The sequence below is a fragment of the Athene noctua genome, chromosome 1 (genome assembly GCF_965140245.1).
Source record: "Athene noctua chromosome 1, bAthNoc1.hap1.1, whole genome shotgun sequence".
NCBI lineage: Eukaryota > Metazoa > Chordata > Aves > Strigiformes > Strigidae > Athene > Athene noctua.
In genome coordinates, this window is record NC_134037.1 from 53051025 (window position 1) to 53075650 (window position 24626).

At 37.7% G+C, this 24626-nt stretch overlaps 1 protein-coding gene across 1 annotated transcript in view; it reads left to right on the top strand.

Annotated features, from left to right (window-relative positions):
• The window catches only part of CDC40 (cell division cycle 40), a 44097-nt gene that overhangs the window by 9571 nt on the left and 9900 nt on the right, over positions 1-24626 (top strand). The window contains exons 2-10 of the mRNA XM_074896153.1: positions 1349-1435; positions 2936-3065; positions 15272-15355; positions 17346-17485; positions 18087-18183; positions 19866-20005; positions 21547-21621; positions 22263-22308; positions 23703-23804. Coding sequence (XP_074752254.1) covers positions 1349-1435; positions 2936-3065; positions 15272-15355; positions 17346-17485; positions 18087-18183; positions 19866-20005; positions 21547-21621; positions 22263-22308; positions 23703-23804 — 901 coding nt within the window. The remainder of the gene's footprint in view (positions 1-1348; positions 1436-2935; positions 3066-15271; positions 15356-17345; positions 17486-18086; positions 18184-19865; positions 20006-21546; positions 21622-22262; positions 22309-23702; positions 23805-24626) is intronic.

Consider the following 24626-nt stretch of genomic DNA (forward strand, 5'->3'; position numbering starts at 1 on the left):
GGGATTGCTGATGTCACACTTTTTTTAAAAAAAAAAAAAAAAAAACCAAAACCCAACAACCAACCACATTTTTGTTTTATTGAGAAATTTTAACCAAATATGATCAGGTAACAAGCCAAAATCTTTAGGTACTATTTTTCTTTTCTGTGTTCTAGAAAACCAGGTTTTAAAACCTTTTTAAGTCTTGCATGCCTAAGCAAATTTGTAATTGACCTGCTGTTGAATTGGGGAGAAAAAAAGCTTCTGGGCACAGCATGTCATAGCTAGCAATATTAAATAAGTAAAGAACATGTCATTTTCCTCTTTCAAGGTACTATGATACAAAACAAGACTGAGTTTATTCAAGGTTATTTTCTATTAATGAAGTGACTGCTAAAATTTGATTCTATATATTCCTTCTGTGAGTTGCAAATGCTTTGGATCCTGTTGGTAGGTGAGCACTGATGGCTAAGATAGCTTTGTCAGTGTATTACTAGGGATATTCTCAATATACTAGCCCATTGTAAATCCCTCTCAAATGCACTTATTCTAGAATAAAGATGCAGGAAGCAATACCAGTAATAATAACCAGTGTAAATGAGCCTTTGTAGAGCTCTGTGAAACCAGGTCTTTTTGAGCACTGCCACTTTATCAGCCTTTTTCTTTTCATTCTTCTCTGTCTTCTACTTCAGCTGTGTGCGCCTGTCTGACGTTTTTCCCTTTGAGTTGTTTGAGAAGTTATTCTTTTCTTTAGCCCTTCTTTCTTGTCCCTTCATCTAGCGAGTTAAATTTTTGTCACAACAGGTTTATAAAGGTATTTAAATACTGAAGCTGAGTTAAGTTTATACTTTTGGTAAAAACTTGGAGATAAGGGATTGTTGGATTCTCTGGAATTCATTGTTATAAGTATCTTTGCTGATGTCTAATATTTTTTCCCAGCTATCTTTCAAAACAGTTACTTGTGACTTTTGCCATCTACCTTTTGTAGAACTCTGGTTTTCATGATTTTGTATTAAATTGGTGACCATTTTAATTGGGTCTTCTTTACAAGGTCTGGTTTTCAAACATCCTAAAAAAAAAAAAAAGCTTGCCTCTAGTCTTGCTACTGTTTTTGAAATGTGTACATGAAGTCTTTAAAAAAAAAAAAGTAATAATAAACATGCAAAATTCGGCATGTATCTCACACAAACTTCTCAGTGAGGGCCCGACACTGGCTATACAATCAGTATTTTGGCCAAGCTACTCTCCTTTCACAGTGCCCAAAGAGTCAGTTTGAACTATAGCCCTAATTAGGTGTGAAATGGAGTAATGTCATATATTTAAAAGTCTGTATGTGAAAAATTATTTATTAATATGTCTCTTATTTCAGGAAGATGTGGAAACAGGAGTCCACCTTGATCCTGCTATCAAGGAAGTTCAATACAATCCCACTTATGATACCATGTTTGCACCCGAGGTAAGAAGCAGTATCTTTAGAGCATAAATGCCTTTTACTTAAAGGGCAGAAGTTCTATAGATCTTGTGTGAAATTCATATAAGACATCTCTTCTTTGGGTGATTGCTGTATTTTGGGATCTAGTTTGGGCAAATTGAAAAAAGATTCTACACAGGTATGTTGGTATTTTTAATGCTTGAATTTTAATGTCCTGCATAAAGCTGTTCTAAGAAGAATCTTAAAGTGTTTATCAGAATTATAGCTACAGAAATTAAAAATCAAGCTAAGAAATAGCATTATACAGATGAGTAAAACATGAACTGCATTAAAATAGTCTCTTACTGTTTTCATTTTTGCTACTTATTGTGCTACTTAGAGCACGATGACTGGTTTTAAGTCTTGCGGATATGTGGCTTTTAAGAAGATTTAAAATTAAAATCCAAGTACTTTCAGTATAACTATTCACATCAGTGTTAAGTGTTATAGTAACTTAGCTATGCTAAATGTGTACAGTGAAAAATCATTTTAGACTGAATTTGGACTGCCTGGTGCTATGTGACCCACCTTCTATTTTATTATAACTGACAGGCTATCTGAAAGATAAAAATAGCTGTTCAAGCATTTAACTTTTTTTAGTATTTAACTTTGTACAGTTTGCCTTCTGTTAGACCAGGGGTTAGCATTCTAGAAAGGCTGCATCAGTCTGAAACTTCTACATTATTTATGCTTTATGTTTAGAATACCTTTTGTGGAACCACATAAGTTGGGCTTTTCATAACAAGGTTGCATTTTGCAACATACCAAAGCCATGAGGCACGTGAGAAAAAATACTGATTTAAACTTACTACTTACCTTGCATAAGTGTTTTAGTTAGGGAAGCCTAACGTGGGACAGTTTCAGGTGTCTGCAAATATGGCTGACAGGCATAGGCGTCACAGTTAAATTTAGTTTGATGTTAGTCTCAGTGTATTGCATTTGTTTGTATTCAGTGTTCTTTTCCCTAACCATGGTATGATCAGGAAGACTGGCATTTGTCATCTCGCCAGAAGAAAAGTGAGGCAGGGTTATATAAGTGTATTTCCTGGAATGATACAGGAGGTCCACAGTTGCTTTTTAAATGCAGTATTGTTGGCAGTGTAATTTCTGTATTAAGTATGTGAGTTTAGTAGGACCTGGTATCTCTTTCTTAATAACTCCCTCTTACAGGGCACAGTATGTTGGTACTGATCACATACTGAATGGCAACGTTTTGTGTCAAGTAGTTGCTATTCATGTGTCCTCTGTACCAGTCATACAGGCTAGAAAGTTCAATCGTGAAACAAGCTGTTCAAAGCAATTGTGTGAGCAATTACTGTGTAAAATGATAGGCTAAGAAGCTTACTCAGTAGTCATAAAGAAGTGATTTTTTTCATTAGTTTTTGAAAGACAAGGGGTTTTTTCCTGTTTTTTTTCCTGAAAAATTACACACACATAAATAAGACATTAGTAATTCTGATATACTTTTTTAAATTATTGATGTAGTTTGGACCAGAAAACCCATTTAGGACTCAACAAATGGCTGCACCTAGAAATATGCTTTCTGGATATGCAGAACCAGCTCACATCAATGATTTCATGTTTGAACAACAAAGAAGAACATTTGCAACTTATGGTAAGTCCTTAACCGTGGAATTCACCTCCAACTTTATTGTGCCCAGGTTGGACAAAATAAGTTGTTCTCCATAGAAGTTAATAGGGCTGCAAGTTCTGTAAATTGCTTTTTAACAGACTTACTGAAATGGGGAAAGATCTTTGAATGAGAATCCATATGGCGGGAGATCATAGTATTTATTTGGGAAATTTCATTTTGAATTCCTTTTGAAACTGTAATCAAGTGTATGACCTCCTACTAAAGCCCTCTTAATCCTTCCATTAATTGCATTGGTGTAAAGAAAACAAGTTAAAATTTCACATTTTTAATATGACAGATAACAGTAGATCTGTCATGCAAATAGATTCTTTCATGGGATTCCAACTAAAGGTAGCTCTCAAAACCAAAAGGAAGCCTGACTGAGTTGTCAGGTTCTTCATAGTAGTTGCCTCCAGACACAAGTTGAATGAACAGGAATTGAAGAGTGGGAATACATTACTAAAATAATCTTTGCAAAGACAGACCCAAAGAACTGTTTGGTGGTGGTCATTATAGTTGCTGATGTCTTCTCTCAAAAGAACTGTTTCACTTGTAAATAGTTGCATTTGAAAAATAAAACATTTGAGTTTTGGAGAGGCTTGGGTTTCAAATAGACTTTTTATGGATTGTAAGAAAAATTTATTTTTTTTAATGGGGAAAATGTGGAAAGGCTATAGATTCTAAGCATCCTTTTTGACACATTTGAAAGAACAAAACTGCCATGTATTTACACATAACAATGGCTAATTTTTCGTCTGTGTTTCATTGTAAGATTTCATTTCTGTTTTAAACTCGGTTGCAAGTGCTTGTCTTGCCAATATGAATCTTTGTTTTCATATGAAGTATGATTGATATTCTTCAAATTCAGTCTGTTAGGCAAGGTCTGATACTTTCGATGTAAACTTCGTGTCACAACACTCAACTTTTTGCACAACAGACTTGCGTCTTTCTTTATTTGTATTTACATTCAAAATACTACTCCCTCCAAACTGTCATGCATCATAATCACCTCCCTACACACGAGTCCCCTTAAATTCATTAGGGCTTTATCTATGTATGAATTCACTTACTGCATTCTGTGATGGATGAGATTGGGCCTTTATTGCTAACATCTGTGGGAGCCATGTATTACAGTGAAACCTGGAAGAAAGAATTATCTAAAATCAGACTATAACATCCTCAGTTTCATTTTGTATTTGCGTTTTATTAGAGGTTTTCCTGTAAATGTTAAAAATGTGAATATATTTAAGACTTTTTTTTTCTTTTACACGGTTTTAGCTAATAGGTACTTTTCAATGAGTTGTTCGGGTGTGGAATATAAGCCAAATGCCAATATTAAGAAATGGATGTCTGGCTGCATAGCATAACTCTTAACTAGCTTAGCTGCAATTTTGATGTTAGAACTTAAGAGACAATGCAGGTAGGAGCCTATTCACAGGATCTGAAGAGACAGGGTTTTTTTCTGTGAAATCAGGTGTTGCATTGTGTGGATTGTGCATTTTTGTGTGGGTAAAACAGATATTGGAAAAGGGGTCTGTAAGCATACAGTGTGTGGTTTGGGGCTTTTTTTGTTTGTAAAGTTTAGTTTGGGGGAAGATAGAACTATTAAGTCTACTCAAAGCTCCTGCTATTTGTTTATATCATCAGTGTACAGCAACTGCCTTGAAAGCTGTATTACAAGAGGGTATAAAAATGTTTTTTTAAGACTGACAAATGGCAACTGTGCAACTATCATTCAGCTTTCTAGAAATGTTTAATAGATAATGATCTGGGTACGGTGAAAATGGAGCTATGAAAAGGCTGCGATATAGGCAGTTTAAGCTGTAAGAACAAGCACTGTGAGAAGCTAAAGTTCAAGCTAGAAGATGCAGTAAATGAGCATGATATACCTGGCTCAGTAGAAGGTCTATTAAAAACTGCACTCCTTTAAGTTGTCAAAAAGTTGTCTATTAAAAAATTCAATAATAGGTAATAAATATCTTCTTGGAAAAGACCAAGTATAAAAACACAAGTATAATTGCTAGGCATAAACCTGAGTCTTACATGTTTTTAATGACTAAGTCATAACATACTGGAAGAACAGAGAGTAAATTTCTCAAAAGCTGCAGATCTTGAGACCTCTGGCCTCTGTTAGGCTGTTTAAGGCAGGAGGTCTCAAACAAATCTGCAGCGGCTAGCATGTAGATGAGTAGTGGCTGTAAATGAATGATGAATGTGGTACAAGACAGGGCATGGTAAATGAGATCTTGCATACAAAACAGCTCAACTGCTGCAGATTATTTTTTTTTTAAAGAAGAAAAAAAGCATTATATATCATCTTGAAAGTTAATACATGTTTAGTGAGAAACCTATATATTAATCACAAACAAAACCCAAGAATCCAAGTATTTTTTGGCAAACAGTCTTTCTCATCTACTTCTCTTGCAGTAAATACTTACTGTTGAAAGTACTTTTTTCCTTGTGATGCTTGGATAGCTCAGAACATCCATGCTGCCATTGAGTGAGGGACCTTCCAACCCTTTATCCTATTAGACAGGTGGGCAGCAGTGGGTGCCTAGTGATAAGCAGAAGAAAAAAGAAAGAGAATAGTGATACATATTAATACTTCTTTTCAATATACAGACTCAGCCAAGGGCAATGTCTCTCTATTTATTAATTTTCAGTGAATTTGTTGGGTTTGTTTCATTTGTTGTTGACAAATTTGTCCAGCTGCTTCTTGAACCCATATAATTTTTCTGTGTATGTAGTAACTTACTGCAGGTAGTTCTGCAGCTTGCCAGCACCTCGTGTGAGGAAGTACATCTGTTTTAAACTTGTGGAACTTAACAGCCTTCTAGTTTGACTTGATATCCCTTAGTCTCTAGTTGGAAGACACAATGAGCTGTCATTTCTTATTCACCATTTCTGTGTCATTCCTTATTTTATAGATCTTTCCATGCCTTTCCATGCCTATGGCTGCGCTTGTTTCTTTTCTGTGCCTCCACTAGTTTCACTGTATTGGTCTCGAGATGAACAGCAAAGCTGTGCACAGCATCTAACATGCATTCTCACTGTGAATTTGTCCTATGGACACTGAAGTGAGAGGCTTTTCCCTCTCAGTTTTTAAGAATTCTTAACATTGCCTTTTTCTCTATGACTTTGAGTAACTTTGTAAAAGCTACTTGCTCTCATTTTCCAGACTGTCAATACGTTCGTTGAACAGTGCCGGCCTGAGCATGGATCTGCCTTCAACTTTCCTGTGCTGTGGAAACTGACCATTTATTCTTGCCAGTGTTTTAATAAATGTTAATCAATTAACCATGTAAAGACCTGTGGATTTTTTTATATCATTTTTGACGCACCCTGTAATCAGTCAGTTTCGTAAAGGTATCCAACATCAGCCAAGCTTTGCTCATTCACATGATTGTCACTTCAGAAATATTCTGGAGGTTTTGTCATTGTAATTTACCGGTACAGAAAGCTGTGTTGTCTGCTCTGCTGCAATATATAATGCTCATCCAAGTGCCTACTTGTTTTCTTTATTACAGTTTCTACTACTTGAAACCTCTAACCATACAAATGTCTGTCTGGTTGACCTGTAGTTCCCCATACCTCCTCTGAAGCATCTTTTGAAAGTTGGCATCGTATTTGATATGTTACATTTCTGTCATATTGAGGTGATACTAGGCAAGATGTTTAGCACTGTGGTTCAGCTTTAGATCTCTTGGATGACTACCATCTGGTCCCGGTGTTTTGTTACCACTTATTTGACTATTTAGCCTTATGACATTTCACTTTGAGGTAGATATTTTGTCATGTTATGCATAAAGAAAAGTTCTGGCACAGGAGCCTACCCAAGCTTCTCCATAATGAACATGAGTTTAAAAAAACCTCACTGATGTTCTCTTTTCATTCCTTGATCATCTGTTGGCCTACATGCTCTCTGGTATGCTTTCTGTCCCTGCAGTTTTTGACAAAGGGCAAGTGGTTTTATACCTTACGTGATTTCCTCCTTGCTTTTGGCGGGGGAGCGGGAGTTGCCTTACTGTAGTGTTTACTTTGTCAGCTGGACTTTGGTTCTTCGTATTCTTCATATTTGGATGCAACTTCAGCTCTCTGAAGAATAGTTCCTTATTTCTAATAGTTTCTCTTTACACATTGTTCAGCTGTGCTCACTTCCTTCTGGTCTCTTTAAAGTCTTCTTTTAATAGCCCACAGGCATGAGTTCTTGTTCTCCTACATGGTGTCTTTGAAGTGTCCCTGCATTTGGAATTGTCTTTACCCTTTGGTGCTCACTTTCTGTTCCTTTTTAAATTTTCTTTACTTAATATAGCCCTCCTGTTTTGAGACTTGAGATCAGTGTAGTAAATGTTTTTATGGCTTTCTCTGCATCCTCAACAGTATTGATTTGTACTGCATTATGGTCATTGTTAAAATGTGTACCCTTAGAAGAAATGTCTTAAAGTCGAGTTTCCTGCACTGCTCAGTTGGCTTTTTTTCATGTGAATCTCTAACATGACTGCTTCATGGTACAAGTACATTGTGTAAAAATACTGGTTTCATCACATCTTGGTGTGAAATTGGCACAGTGTACCACAAGGAGGTGACTGAAATATGTCATCATGACTGTGCTTCTTTCCCTAGTACCTGTTTAGTCTCTGTTACCATTTCATAGTTATTGCATCTTCTGGCTGAACAGTCAGTAAGGGAGTCCTGGGAACTGTACTCTCCACTATTTAAACATGGCATTTGAATCCAAGGGATCCTTTAACGCTTGTTAACACTCTTAACTTGTTAGTCTGATTTGTCTTTAAGCTTTCTGTAGCATAGAGCATGTTTTTGCCCACTGGTATGACCGTCTTATTTCTGTATTCTTTCTACTTGGTAGAGAGTGTATTCTATCCAATTATGTCAGTATTATTCTACCAATTATGTTAGTTTATGAATGTAAACCAAGATATTCCAATTTCACTATGTATTATTTTTAGCCTCTGCCATTTTGTATGCATGCTTGGGTGTTCCATTTCTCTGCCCTCAGTTCAAATAGGATTCTGTGCTTATTGCTATCCCTGTTATCTGAGGTTTCCGATTTCTGTGCTACCTTTTACTTAAGGATATGGCTTTTTTAAGATTGTATGTCATTCCAAATTGCTTATTTTTCTTTAACTATTGGCTATCCCCAACTGTTTCATCAAAAAGCACTCTTTGAACCTTCTCAGCACCAGCAGTTTTTAAATCTAGATGAGAATTACTCATTTCAGTAAGGCTCCCTTTGTTCCAGGAGCTTGGAGAGGTGAAGTTGATACAGTCAGTAGGGATGTTTTCCACATTAGGGTTAAGATCTGCAGCTTCTCTTTGCAGTAGACAACCTCTTGAGAATGAGTTGCCCTTCCAGGATGTATTTTTTTACAAATTTAAAAATACCATAGCTTAATTGAGTCACTTTTTGTACTGTCCCTCAGTTTATAGAAAACTGAGGAAGAGCGTACCGAATACAAACCTCAGATCTCTGACTGATGAACCAGACCTCAGCTTCTTTATCAAGAATGTCCCTGTGACACCAGCATGTGGAAGTAGTCAGGTACCTGCTGCTGTCTTTATTCTTTAGAATACGAAACATTGTACTTCAGCCATATAAAAGACAAACAAAAAAGCCAAATCTGACTGCTCTAGTTGATCTTTTTTTTTTTTTTTTCCCTTAAACATTGGATTCTTAAGCTGTCATTTCATCCCTGACACTGAAGAGGTTGCGAACTCTTGTTACTGTGAATGCAAACCTGCTTGTCCTCTCTTTCAGACTCCCCAGAAGGAGTCAGGGGATATTCAGGTCTTGTATCCATAGACAACAGCTTGAAACCAGTGATCTGTTCAGATCTCGAGTCAGAATTGCTTCAAGGTCATTCCTATTTTTATACTATTTTGCATGGTTTTTAAATCTACATAAATATTGTTGTTTTTTCCATGAGCGTAATAGTTATGATTTTATTGATACTGCCCTGAAACTTCTGTGCTACAAATTTAAACCATTTCTCATATACTCTTCAGCAGCCCTATCAAGCCATGGGTCATAGTTGTCTCTAATGTTTTGCATATTGAAACTACCTTTGAGATTAACAGTTTTTCACCTACTGTCCATCACCTCTTTTTAGACTGACAAGCACATTTCTTTAGTCTTTTCTAGGCCTTCTCCTCACCCCCAACATTTTATCATTCATGTTACTCTCAACTTTTATCTAAATTTTTCTTTAAAATACATTGCTTAAAATTGGACACACCAATCTAGACTAGGCCTTGCCAGTGCTGTTCCATGTTTTATAAACACTACCCTTTCAGCCTGCATGTTTTTCCCTGTACCTAATCAGTTATTTTCTGGGGTTTGAGGGGGGGTTTTTTGTATTTGTCACTTAGCATGTTTTTGCTGAAGTGAAATATTTCACACTTGTCTTTGGTGTCAGCTGCAGGTTTTACAGGTAGGTGATCCTTTACTGATGGCATAATCCATAAAAATATTCACAGCATCACAGCATCATCTAGGTTGGAAAGGACCTTGAAGATCACGTAGTCCAACCATTAACCTAACACTGACAGTTCCCAACTACATCATATCCCTCAGCGCTATGTCGACCCAACTCTTAAACACTTCCAGGGATGGGGACTCCACCACCTCCCTGGGCAGCCCATTCCAACGCCTAACAACCCGTTCTGTAAAGAAATGCTTCCTAATATCCCGTCTAAACCTTCCCTGGCGCAACTTCAGGCCATTACCTCTTGTCCTATCGCTTGTTACTTGGTTAAAAAGGTTCTGCAACCTCCTTTCAGGTAGTTGTAGAGGGTGATGAGGTCTCCCCTCAGCCTCCTCTTCTCCAGACTAAACACCCCCAGTTCCCTCAGCCGCTCCTCGTACGACCTGTGCTCCAGACCCTGCACCAGCTTCGTTGCCCTTCTCTGGGCACGCTCGAGTCATTCAATGTCCTTTTTGTAGTGAGGGGCCCAAAACTGAACACAGGAATCGAGGGGCGGCCTCACCAGTGCCGAGTACAGGGCTCAGATCCCTTCCCTGTCCCTGCTGGCCACGCTATTGCTGACACAAGCCAGGATGCCATTGGCCTTCTTGGCCCCCTGGGCACACTGCTGGCTCCTGTTCAGCTGGCTGTCAATCAGCACCCCCAGGTCCCTCTCTGACTGGCAGCTCTCCAGCCACTCCTCCCCAAGCCTGTAGCGCTGCTGGGGGTTGTTGTGGCCCAAGGGCAGCCCCCGGCATTTGGCCTTATGGAAACTCCTCCAGTTGGCCTCAGCCCATGGCTCCAGCCTGTCCAGGTCTCTCTGCAGAGCCTCCCTGCCCTCGAGCAGATCAACACTCCCACCCAACTTGGTGTCATCTGCAAACTGACTGAGGGTGCACTCGATCCCCTCATCTAGATCATCAATAAAGATGTTAAGCAGGAGTGGCCCTAAAACCAAGCCCTGGACCCCTATACCCTTCAGGATTATCTCCCAAGGGATCCTTTCAAGCAGGTGACTAAACAAGACAAAGTCAGCCCTTTGGAAGTCCAGGATGTCAGTTCTGTGGCCCCATTCTTGGCCTCTCTAAGGATAGAGAACTCTATTATTTCATGATCGCTGTGCCCTAGTCGGCCCCCAACCACCACATCATCCACCAGTCCTTCTCTGTTCACAAAGAGGAGATCCAGAGGGCACCTTCTCTAGTTGGTTCTCTCACCAGCTGCGTCAGGAAGTTGTCTCCCACACATTCCTGGAATCTCTGGGACTGGTCCCACTCTGCCGTGTTGTATTTCCAGCAGATGTATGGGAAGTTAAAGTCTCCCACAAGAACAAGGGCAAGTGATCGTGAGATTTCTCCTAAGTGCCTATAGAATATTTCATCCACCTCTTTGTCCTGGTTGAGTGGCCTGTAGAAGACTCTTACTACAACTTCTGCCCTGTTGGCCTTTCCCCTGATTCTAACGCAAAGACACTCCACCCTGTATTCACTACTCGTACTCAAAGCAATCATAACGGTCCCTAACATACAGTGCCACCCCACCACCTCTCCTTCCCTGTCTGTCCCTCCTAAAGAGCTCATAGCCATCAGTTGCCACACTCCAGTCATGGGAGACATTCCACCATGTTTCTGTAATAGCCATGACATCATAATTTTCCTGTTTCATCACGGCTTCAAGTTCCTCCTGCTTATTACCCATCCTGTGTGCATTGGTATACATGCACTTCAGATAGGCTGATGTTCTGCCCCCTTCCCCTTTCAAATCTAGTTTAAAGCTCTGTCAATGAGCCCAGCTAACTCCTGCCCCAAGATCCTTTTCCACCTCTGCGACAGGTGCATTCCATCTAATGCCAAAAGGTCTGGCATCCTGTATACTAACCCATGACTGAAAAATCCAAAGCCCTGACGGTAACACCAGTCTCAGAGCCAAAAGTTCATCTGTTGAGTTCTTCTGTATTCTTCTTCATCTATCTCTACAACTGAAGGGATGGAGGAGAACACAATTTGTGCCCCTGACCCCTTAACCAGTTTCCCCAAGGACTTGAAATCTCTCTGCATTACTTTAGGACCTCTCCTGATAATGTTGTTGCTACCTACCTGAAAAACCAGGAGAGGGTAGTAGTCCTTGGGTCTCACTAGAGCAGGGAGTTTAGCTGTGAGGTCCTTGACACAGGCCCTAGGGAGAATAAAATAGTCCAGGCAGGCCATTTTATAATCTTCTATAAGATCCTCTCCCAGTTTGATGGAAAGCCATTTATAATTACTATGTGAGAGTCTGAACTTTTTTTAATTGGTAACCAGTTTTGCATCTGCAGTCGTAGGTAATCTACCCTATTTTGAATCCACTGATGTAATTCTTACAGAATTTCAGCTACTAAAGTAAGCTTTCTCTCTAGAAAAAAACAAATTTATTTTTATAAGCCATTATGACATAAATGGCCAAAAGCGTAACTAGCATTATTTTTCCAATGTTGTTGTTCTTGGAGCATGGCTAAAAAGACTAGGAGGTCCTAAAATATAAGCATTTGTTCTTATGTATCTGTACCTTTAGCCAAAGCAGTCTCTTTTCTTGAAAATTCCCTTTTGAGCACTGTTTTTTTAAAAAAAAGGTAATATACTTTCCTTACTTATGTAGGCATATATAAATTTCCAGTGTGAAGCAGAATTATGGATTATTTTTTACATGCTGCACACAAACTATTTATGAATATGGTAGTGAAATAATTTCATAGCTCTTTCAGCATCAGTACTCCTTCTAGAACTGGACTGCCACATTCATGCAGCATTCAGTATTTTAAAATCTTTCCTTCACAAGATATTAATGTCCTTTTTAATAAGAAACAGTCTTCTGTCCATGAATCTCAAAGCTCTTTATGAGTATTCAGTAACTTGGTTATAACAGGATTACTTCATCAGTAAGGCTGATATTTTAAGAGCTTAAAATTACTCTGACTTGGAAATAACGCTTCTGATTTTTTTCATCTACTCATGTTGCATGCAACATCTACAGACACTCTTACCTCTAACGGTTGTAGGTGCTTTATTCTCTGATTCTGCGGAGAGGCCAGTGCAGTCAGAATGGATTAGTCCAGCTCTATTTTTCCGCATACCTGGGCTACCTTGGGTGTCTCTATGCTGCATTGCACAGTACAGTGTAAACATACTTTAATTAGCTGTCTTTCTGGAGTGCACATTCAAGTCTAATTGTTTAGCCAACCATTTTCAGGTGTACTGAAATTATGTAGATGTTAGGTGGAATTGTACCTTTCCTTGCTAAAAGATGGTGTGAAATGTCTAACTCCTAAACAAAACTGAAGGAGACGTAGAAGTCAGGGCACATTATATGGCATACCAGCTGAGTAGGATAAAAGCAAGCTGTCTTTTGCAGCTGCATTTAGAATTCACAGCCAGAAAGAAAAGATTCTCTTTCACATATCTACTAGAAAGTAGAAATTGTTCGTAGCTTTTCAATGAGACTGATGCTGGACCAAGTTCAACCCAGCTATAAGAAGTCTCCACTTCCCCGGAAGCTGTGCTTGGCCCAGGGGCCCTATTCATTAGAATACTGTCCCTCTTTTACAAGTACCAAGCAAATAGAGTCCCAGAGACTGTGTCAATACAGTTGGAGGACAAGTAAACCACTGTATTGATTTTGACAGAAATCCAAAGTAATATCTCTCTGCTGTTCACAGAAACCTTACAGCTTGGAAGAGAACTCACTGAAATAGTGGCTTAGTAAAAGCAGGCAGTTAAATTAGTAAGTGTCTAATTGCAGTGTCTGATCAATTTGGTTATCCATGGAAGTAAAACCTAATAATAGCCTAGAATAATTTTTTGTTCTTTGTTTTAGGTGTAGCAGGAATTTATATTTCATAAGAGGTCGTTGGTATATTTTTCTTTCCCTGTCATATTCATGGAGCATCTGCGTGTATGTTGTTCCATGACTGGGTCTTGCCAGGTTTGCGGCTCCAGGGGTGGTCTGCAGGTGGATTGTTCCATTTGTATGGAAACCCTTGATGTGTTCTTGGAATGGCTTTTCTACTAATTTCAAAAATATTTGTCTTCCAGCGTCTTTTTATGAACTGAACAGTCTTCTAGGACAGTAGTCTTTCTGAGAAATGCTTGAGAAAATGATCTTTGGCTATTAGAGTAGTGTTGATAGGTTCTCAACTTGTATGCACTCAAGTGCTTTTATAGGCCACTGGTCTCTGGAGTGGACAGGGTAATCTCTCACTGTTCATGGTTGCCTCTGGATCAAGAAAAATATAAGAATTAGATTATATGCTGTAGGATTTCTTTGATTTTGTGTGTGTGATCAGTTTTACCGGAGGTTTAATATCTTGATTGCTTTTTTTCTTTATTTTTCATCCTTGATATGGAGAAATTCTCATTAAGTCCTCAAGGGACATTTTGTCACTTGAATAATATTTAACAAAAATTGGTGATATGTCCACCAGGGTGCAGTCTTTCCCAAAAAAACCCCATGGTGGTCAGTAACTGTTCAGTGCACCTGTTCCTTGGAAACTAAATTAATTTATTTGTCTAGCTTATTCTGTAAAATCATGCTATCCACTTCAGGAGAAATGGAGAAAACCTGTAAGATATGCCTATTAAAACGAGAACCTCAGTATCAGAAATCGTAAATATTCTGAATATAAAATGCTGGTACATTTAGTAAATTATTTATAAGAGTAAATGCAGCAGATGTGGGTTTTTTTTTTGATGAGGCTCAATAGCTGTAATCAGCAAATGAAGATGCGAATACCTAATTCTTAAAAAAACTAGAGGCCATTGCTGTTGCCTCTGATAACATCCATGTTGGTCAAAACAACTGCTTTCAAGTTGAAGGAACAAGCTTTCACAACTCTGTCAGGAGGAGGATGAAATAATTTCTGCTGGGGGGACAGAATACGCATAAAGCCCTGTAAAACTTCATTTGTTTTCTTTTTCTCCCCATCTCTGTCCTCTTCCTTCCAGCTGCCGCCACTCCCAGGACTGCCAGAGCTGAGTAGCACGCTCTGACCCAGCGGAGGTGGTGGGCAGGGCAGGGGGCTGCTGGGCCAGAGGTTGCTGCTGAAGCTGGAGGGCTCTCTGTGTGCAGCACCAAAGGGCTGGTTTCAGTGTGACGTACTGGCTTCACAAACCAAGGAACAGTGCCCTGAACTAAAGGAGCATGTGTTTAAAATCACATGTCACTGCCGTAAGATTTTGAGCTGGTCTTTTCCTTATGCCGTGTTACAACAAGAAGAGGTTGCTGTGGTGTTTCAGAATCCAGTGTTTGCAGTACAGCAAACTGGTCTGAATTCAGTGTTGACCTCACTTGGAGCAGGGTGTTGGGCCGGGGGCCTCCTGAGGTTCCTTCCCACTAGAAAGATTCTGTGATTTTACTTCCTGTGACTATCCTCCTGTTGTATCTTATGTTAACTGTTGCCTATTTTATTTATTTCCTTCTCTGTCTTGTGCGAATCTAAGCATTCTGTCAGCAGTGTATACTCAAGGGCCTCATGGTAATACTTTGTGATAATCTTAATACTCAGACCAAGTGAAAAGTGGATGGGATTTCAAAGTATCAGACCTTCCTCATCCCTAGATCTTTGAGAGCCAACAGGAAAAAATTTTATCAGGGCCAGGGGGGCGGGCAAAGTAATAAGTTGTACAAAACTAAAAAGCTTGACTTAACAGTATTTCATTTCTCATCTTGTTCTAGGTTATGCATTAGATCCTTCTATAGATAACCCTGAAGTTGCTACCAAATATATTGGTTCTGTCGAAGAAGCTGAAAAAAATCAAGGTAATTAATTCAAAATCTTGCAACTGATGACTGTTTCCATTTCTTCTTTACCAAGAAATGGAATAGGTATGGGCAAAGGAAGGAATTATGAGAGGCTTACCCCTGTCCAAAGACACAATAAAGAAAGGTGTGTTGCAATTTTAATGTGAAGAGAGAAGAGAGATTAGAGTTCTTTGTTCTCTTGAAGTAGCAAATATTTCAGGCTATCATGTCAAATTTCAAATTAGGATTTGCAGTTGGAACCTAGCATGTGCCATTGCATGAACAGAATTGATCTGTAGATTTGAAACAGCTTTTCGGTCCTCTTAAATTCTGTCTTACCTAAAATGGTCATAAGTCTGCATTAGGATACCTATATGTTGGGCTAATGACCTTAACTGTGATACTCAGTAGCAAACTGATCACCCTGTATACAACCTCTGGCACTCCTGTTGGGAATTTCATGTTATCTCTGCTTAGCAGAGTTAAGCTGTTTGCATTATTTGGAAAAGAAAAACCATTGGAAAGTTGCCAAATGGTGAAGGCATAGTGTGCCGCTGGGAGAATTGACTACTGGAGACATGGGGTTTGCAATTAATACTTTGATACAAGATATTTAATACTCAGACTGACTTGTTTGCATTGAAAAATTGTACCTGTGTAAACTTTACAGATACGCTTTCCCTTGAGTGTCTTTTTCTAGTATCTTATTCGCATGTGTATGCAAAGGTTCTTTATTTCTGTGTCCTCTTCCACAGAATATATCTAAAGTTATTTCACTCTTTCCCTCTGAAGTAAGATAAAGAAAATAGACTTATTTTGGTAAAGCAGCTACAGACATTAGACAGAAATAGCTAAGATTAAATAATTTAAAAAATGTAAAAAAATACCATTTTCATAATGGATTTATTTTAGGAAAACTCTTGATTAATGTACAATTCCTTCATATGATCATTACTTCAATTTTTACATTGCCTATTTCCCCTTGTTTGTACAAAGCTCTTTGGCTCCTTTGCACTAGATGAGTCTTACTGATCTGTAGGGAAACTTTGTTTGAAAATTGCTCATAACTGTATATACAACCTTTGGAAAAACTTTCTCAAGTCATTACTTTAACATCTTTTCATTTATTCTTTTTTTCCTCATATCTATATTGTTTAATGGTTTTGAGAAATTAAATTCTGAAGGCATAGCATTTGTGAAAAGCTAGCATTTATATGGAAGAACAAGATAGTGGTTGGAAGTAAATAACCATGTCAATGAGGACAGTGTTTTTAATAGTGCCTGTAGCAATAGAGCAAGGTGTAACGGTTTTAAGCTAAAAGGCAGTAGATTCAAACTAGATACAAGGAAGAAATTTTTCACTGTGAGGGTGGTGAAACACTGGAACAGGTTGCCCAGAGAGGTTGTAGATGCCCCATACCTGGAAACATTCAAGGTCAGGTTGGACAGGGCTCTGAGCAGCCTGATCTAGTTGAAGATGTCCCTGCTCATTAAAAGAAGGTTGGACTGGATGACCTTTAAAGGTCCCTTTCAACCCAAACCATTCTATGTTTGTATACATTTTTACTGAACTAAAATATACAGTTGTGGTTGGGGTTTTGGAAGACTTGTCTTATTTTGGAGGGGTTTTTTGAAACTGAGAGGGGCGAGGGGGATCAGAAGCCAATTCTTAGGGCTCTACTCTCAAACATTGCCCTATTTAAAATTTGAAAATTGATGTATTCGTACAATCTGCAGACATTGTTAAAAATGCGTGGTTAAATACTCTTAACAAATCATGACATACAGTTTAAGTGGTTCTTCTGTTACTGTACATAGTTAGCAATGTTCATAGTTAGAAAAGTTAGAAATGCTTTTACCAGTTTTGCTCAAATAATTTTTTCCATTTTGCTGTGTGTATTGAAAGGAGGGGTGGTGGTGGTTTTTTTTCTTTTAAACTGGCTATGATGTGATCTGTGATGTTGTATTCTGTGTTAGCAGCTAGGCAGTGTATTGTTTCCTTCTTCAGGTTTAACAGTGTTTGAAACAGGACAAAGAAAAATTGAAAAAAGGAAGAAATTCAAGGAAAATGATGCATCTAATATTGACGGTTTTCTGGGACCATGGGCAAAGTATGTTGATGAAAAAGAAGTAGCCAAACCATCAGAAGTAAGTACTACTTTAACACAATAGATCCAAATTGTTAGCACATTGTAGTGGTTTTAACAGAGATCGAGCTGCACTAGTAGCTTGTCCAAGCACAAGATCCATGCTGTGCTTTAGGGTGATAGAAACATTTCAGGTGATATGTCCGAATCCAGTGTTCCAAATATTCTGCATTCATTTATTTGCAAGACTGTTGGGAAAAAAAATTCATTGTGTCTGTGTGTAGCATGTAGAGTCTGATTAAAAGTTATTTATAAATGGAAGCAGCTTGAAAAGAACTGAAAGTAAAACTTGCTTAAAGAAAAAAACAGCCAAACGTAAAACCCAACAACAACACACGTGTACCCCCAACCAACAAACATCCTCATTCTTCAGTCAGTGATGTAGTCTATGATTTAAAAGATAATATTTAATACTTTTCAGTGTATACAGCTTTTCAAACTATTCAGGTTTTGATAAAGATATTCTCTTTATTGATGTGTAGAAATATTTCTAATCTCATTTAGCAAATGTGTTCTTAATAGTAAGTAAACAGTAGTACAGTTCTGAATTTTATGTGATTCTGAATGCTGAATTTTTAAAAGATCATGTTTTATTTTTCCAGGAAGAACAGAAAGAGTTGGATGAAATAACAGCTAAGAGGCAGAAGAGAGGAAAACTAGAAGATGATAAACCTGGCGAGGAGAAGACTATATTACATGGTAATGGCATCTTCCTGCCTGTTCTCATTTTCTTGCTCACTGTGTTTTCTTGCCTGCTGTGTTAATTAGTAAGGATGGCAGACAGCCTCAGCAGTTTTGCTGAGGCACCTTGATGTTTCTGTATTGGAGGTAATAGCACTCACAGGCATAAGCATAAAGGACAGGGAAAGAGATAATCTTGGACTAATTCCACTTCTTACTGTGAAGAGCAGTGTGGAAATGTCATCTTTCAGGGTACAGGTTTTATTTATTTATTTTTAATGTTACTAGATGCACATATCCCTTTCCTGTTTTACAGAGCAAACATTTTAAAGTTATGAGTTTGGCTTAGTTTCAGCTTCAGGATTATTGCAGTTTTATGTGTCAGTACTTTCATCAGCAAGTAGTGCTTTGACTTATGTCTTACATACAATTTAGAAAATCACTTTATACTTCTTCATTTCCTAATGTAAATGTTCTTGCTGTCATACTGTGAATAATTGTGTATCAAATAATCACCCTATGGAAGCATAGTATGTGGTACCTTCAAAGAAAATGGTTTGGTAAGTAAGTAAAATTAAATTATTTTTGGAAACTGTTACTTCAACTCTCTGAATGCAAAGCCATCCTGCCTTATATTGCTTGGCACAAATAGGTAAACGGAGTCTCTCTTTGTTTACCACTTTCTACATCCAGGTTCACACGCACAAGGTGGTACATCCTTTCTTACATGCATTACAGAAAAAGTGGCTATGAGATATGCATTGCTGACATTAGTACGTCATTCTCTTTATATATAGTAGGTCGTGACAATGTTTATTGAATAGTGATGAACATTACAAATCTGAAATTTTAGCCATTGAGCCTCCTGTAGAATAATTATTTTGTATCTAACTTTTCATGGTCTCTACCTGAAGTTACACAGTGAAAGACCTTACAAGATAAACTTTAATCTTCGCAAACACAGGCGTTCCAGAAATACAACATTTTGTATACATGTGTAAACACTGATAAACTTTCATACAGTGCAGGAAGTCACTTGTACAACCAAAGCTGCTGTAATGATATCCCAGAAACTGAGGAATTAATTTAATCAGTACACAGCTTAATGTCATGGCTATCCAACGCAAGTCTACTCTGAAATGCCCATTCCCGAGCACAATGCATGCCTGCATGTCTGGCCAGTGATTTTTTAACTCTAGTTAAAGAGCAGCTGTTGGCTACTGCTGACCAGTATTGGTTCACACCAGCCAAATGGATCTTTTTTACTCTGATTTGCAATTCTGTTGATGTGACTGACACAGCACAGAGCTGGCTGAATTGCAAGCTAATGCCAGGGTTAGTGTTGCACATTATAATCTGTGTAGAGTTGGTATAAGTAAACCCTTGTTGGCTGGAGGAACCCTGGCTGTTTGATGATGAGTAAGCTGTGTAGGGGGGAGATTGTCTTAATGTTGAGATTATCAGATTCCAAGCAGACTTTGCTGAAGTGATTTAATTTTGAGTTAGCTGTTGTCAAATAAGGTTCCACATCTGTATCCTATGAAGTGGGTTTTCCTTTTTTTTGTTCTCCCCCCACTTCACAGAAGAGCAGCTGTTTTGAGAAAAACCTTAATTTTGTGTGGCTGTTGAGCCTTTCAAAGATTATAACCTCTTAAAATACATGCTCTTGAATTCTCAGAATTCTGTGTTTACCTTTTCAGTTAAGGAAATGTATGACTATCAGGGGAGATCTTATCTTCATGTCCCTCAAGATGTTGGAGTTAATCTCCGTTCTACAGTGCCACCTGAGAAGTGCTATCTTCCAAAGAAACAAATCCATGTGTGGTCTGGACATACAAAGGTAGGAAGGCATGTTTGTGAGCATGCATCATAAAAACCCACTTCACTTTGTGTCTGAAGCTAGTAACTGAAACTGAAGTATCAGTAGAAGGAAGGAGTATTTTTGTCTTTACTGCATTATGCCTGTAACTGGTTGCATTACATGCTCATACAAGGTGTTTGCCAGCTCAGATGCAGTTGTTTACCTGCATATACTTTTCCATTAATATAGTGACTTCTGGACATCCCTTAGTGGGACAAATATTATTCAGTGACTTCTGTGAGATGTGGAGTTATTTACTAAACTACCACGTGAATATGAGTAAGGCTAATTCTAGAGATCTCTGAAAATGCATTTCTTTTTTAATAGTAAAAGTACTTTAATGGCTATTGCATATCAAACTTACATAGGTTTTGTGATTATGATGCATCAGCATTACAGGTTTCCCTATTACAGCTATTGCCTTTGAGGGGTGTGCTTTAAGAGTTTTCTTTGATGATGCTAAACATCTACAGTTTCTCCTTGTGCCAGAGCCCATAACTATATACATACTTTTGGTATTTAAAAAGTATTTCACTGATCAAGTTTGTAAAACTTATACTCAATTTGCTGCTTCTTTTGTCTCTAGATTTCAGTATTGCTTGAGAGAATATGCTGTGCTGCAATGGACAGCACCTTAATGATATCTGAAATATGAAGAAAGGAAGACACAGGGAACACTTTTAGTTTTTACCCTTTTTTAGTTGTTTAATGATTGCTGCATCAAAGAGCTTGTAGCTGCAACTATCAGTGTTTTCCAGAATAACATCTCCCCAAAGCTCTAGTCACTCCTCTGCCTGTTACCCTATTAGAACAGACCAATGCATAAAATAGCTTTTTCTTTCAAATGAGATGAATAATGATATTGATGAGAGAAGCAAAAGAAAGATGGGCTGACAAATCTGGAAAAGCTCGGGGATATAAGTCGACAATAATAGGGAGGATAAAGCACCCAACTCCAACCAGGGGTGGGAGCAACTGGATGGAATATAAATAGAGTAAATGACACGAAATGGAAAGAAGGGTCATCAAACCATGGGTACTTGGTGGTTCTTTGGACTTCCTCTGGAAGGAGTACCTGAAATACAGATAGATGGGAAGATCGTGTACCCAAGGAATCTTGAGTTCAGTGGGTAGAAGCCACTGGTAGCGTATGTCAGAAATGGAGCTGGCCAGAAACATTTTTTGTGGAAAAATTATTCACCTGCCCCACCTGAAAATGCTTGTTATACAGAAACAGTCATCCAAACCCACAGTTTGTATTTCTTTGCTGTGTTTACCGCAGTAATCGGTGAGTGTTGAAGGAGGGTATACATACAGCTGTTGAATTGAATCAAGTAATGATTGTTAAAAACACATCGTTTTTTCTGAAATGGAATGTGGATAGATTATTTGTTTTGAAGATACAGTATCTGTATATTTTATGAAGATAAGCTTTAGCTTTTTCATGGGAAAAGAGGGCAAGTGAACTGAGGAAACATCTAGCAGCTCCACTTACTGTTTAATTATGTCCTTATTTACAGGGTGTCAGTGCAGTTAGATTGTTTCCTCTCTCTGGGCATATACTGTTGTCTTGCTCAATGGATTGCAAAATTAAGGTAATTTTTCTGTTTTCATGTATGTATTTTATACCATCACTGAATACAGACAATGTATTTTAGCATACCTAAACATTTGGTATTTAGCATATTTAAACATTCTACCAAATACCTTTTGTCTATTTTTCTCACTTGATTTTTAAATTACAAATTTGTTGGAACAAAGATGGAAATAATACACCAGACTGCGGGTGTTAGAACAGTGTTAATCATTTATTAATAGCATTTAGAAGATCACAAGTTCCTCAGGTTATTGCCTTTGTTATTATAATCATTTTCTGTGAAACCCAGTTTTACAACTAGCAGTAGGTTTCTGCTGAAGTGTTTTACTGAAGCATTTGTGGTCTTGAACTAATCTCATTTTAGTCCAACATATATCATATTAGAAAGCTAATGATATTTTTTTTTTTTTACTAGCAAAACCTTCAGACTTTAAAGTTGAAATATGATATGGGGGTTTTAGTTATCTTAAGGGGGTTTTGCTAATAAGAAGGTGACAGAGCATTCTTGTGAATTTCTGGGTAATATGTTTATAATTAATTTCTTAAAAGATGTTGCCATAGATGTTTGCACTTAATTTCAGCATCATTATTGTTTAACAATTGACATCTTTTTTCCCCATCCTTTTTTTTTTCCTCAAGCTATGGGAAGTATATGGTGATCGAAGATGTCTACGAACATTTATCGGTAATAGGTTTGGGGTTTTATTAAACTGATACATCTTTAAAACTGATACATATTTAAAACTTCATGGAAGGATATGGTTTAGGTTAACTTACTAGTTTATTGTAGAGAGGACCTGCAGGCATTCAAGCCAAATGGTATTCAGTGTGATCTTGGCAATAAGAATTGAAAAATGTGCAAGTTTTTAGTGAACCTTTGTCATTATTCCAAGCAACTTAATGTTGATGTATAACACCTTACAACCCTTGAAACAAAATGTTAGTATACTGCAGTCATCAATGCTTTATGCAAGACTCCTTTCTAAAGGCAAAACTGTGGAATTAATTTGCCCAGTATTCATGTTGAGAACAGCAGCCCTCCTGTGTTTGTGCAGTGAAAGCATCTTGTGATCTGATGATCCCACCTTAAATAGGTGGTCTCTTCTGTGCTGAGTTTCTAGTGCAAAAGCATGGGAAATTTTTTTTTAGGTTCAGGTGCCATCTTTGTTCATGTAACATGCTTTTTAAAGCAGATAGCTGAAAGAGAAATACAAACTTCTTAGCAGCCTTGAATGCAGAACAAAAGCAGCTGTCTCTCCTTTTGAAATGTGAATGTTTCTAGAACACTGAGTGAATATATGTTGAGTAACAACAAAGAAGCCTTTTTTCACCTAATATTTCTGATGACAGCAGTATGGCAAAGATGATGGCTTAAAAAAGGTTCTCTCTCAATAGACTGCTCTTTCTGAACAGTTTGACTGTTTTTCTCAAAAGGTTCTTATTATCAACCAGATTCACCTGCTGTTCTGCTATATTTAAGTTACTGTGCCAATATTTTAACTAAAGAGATCTACAAGTCTGATGTAGTGGTCAGATGAAAGTATTGGGGTTGAGGGGTAGCAAGTTTAACATCAGATGAAAGCATTTTTAATTTTCTATTTAATATTTCTCATATTTTATACCTGTTTTCTAATTATAAATGTTTCTCCTTTAAATGTATCTCTTGTAGTTTGTCTCTCCTCTTTTTCATTAGATGTTGATATTTATTACAGTGTTTTAAACTTCTCATGCAGCTCTTAAATGTGACCAGCACAATCTTTGAAGCCAACAGTACTTGAAGTTCTGATTGTGTATCAATTTCTGAACAATGCATAGTGGTTGGTTCTGTGCAATGCTATTGTTTCTCTCTCTAGTGCTTTAGAGGTGTGTGGATTTTGGGGGTTTATTCTCATCATGCTTTAGGAGTTACTTTTTCACTTGAATCATTCTTTATTAGTGCTCAATGGAGAACTTCAGTAAGTGATTTCTCTTTGCATTCTTAAAGACTAGAGCATTTCACATGAATAATGTTTTTTAAAAAAAATTAATTCTAAGCATGAATGGGTAAAAGTTTATCATCACATTTTTTCTATCATGTAGGACATAGTAAAGCTGTTCGAGACATCTGTTTTAATAATGCTGGCACTCGGTTTCTTAGTGCTGCATATGACCGCTATCTTAAACTCTGGGACACTGAAACAGGTAGGCTTGTATTTGTAGATGCTGTTATTTGGCACTATGTTTAATTAATAGTAAATAGCAAGATATATTATCAGTCAGTCAGATTGTTTCCGATTATTCTTAATATCGTAGTTCGGTGTTTAGGCTTTCATTACAGGATGAAGTCTTTTTTTCCTAAATATTTTGTTATCTGTAATGGTGCAATTGACACTACCTATATACCCGTATTTCATATACCTTTTTATTTGAGGGGTTTGATAGTTACTTGTAATGCTAGAACAATTTTAAGCAAAAAGACAGAATTTTACCAAATCAGTTAATTGCGTGTTTACGTTTACAGGCATAAGGTAATGAAATCACAATTTAGACCTAAATATGCTTAATTCAGAAGAATCATTTAATTTGATCTTTCCATTAACCTGAACTTGAAGAGCACTCCAAATAAGAAAAGGTGGTAGAAAAGGAGCTGCTGGCAGAGGGAGTTGGAGGGCAGGTCTGATGCTCTCACAGAACTGCCTGGGAGATGTAACCTTCTGCTCAAAATAGTTTCTTAAGATGAAAAGATATAGGATGGATTTTGTCAATATTCTTTTAAACTTAAGTCTGTTCTAAGACAGGAAGTTTCCATATTTGAAAAAGACGCTAGATTTCTTGGTTTATTAGTCATGGAGGTGACAGCCAGAAAGGTCTAAGCCAAATTCTCCAGCCTTGAGTCCAAACGCAGTTATTTAGACCCTTGAATAATTTATGGAGCTTCTGGATTAAAACAGCCTCCTGTAAGTTACAGATAACATGTAATCAGGGTATTTATGGCTGAGGCTATGAGAGGAGGTCAGTAGTTTG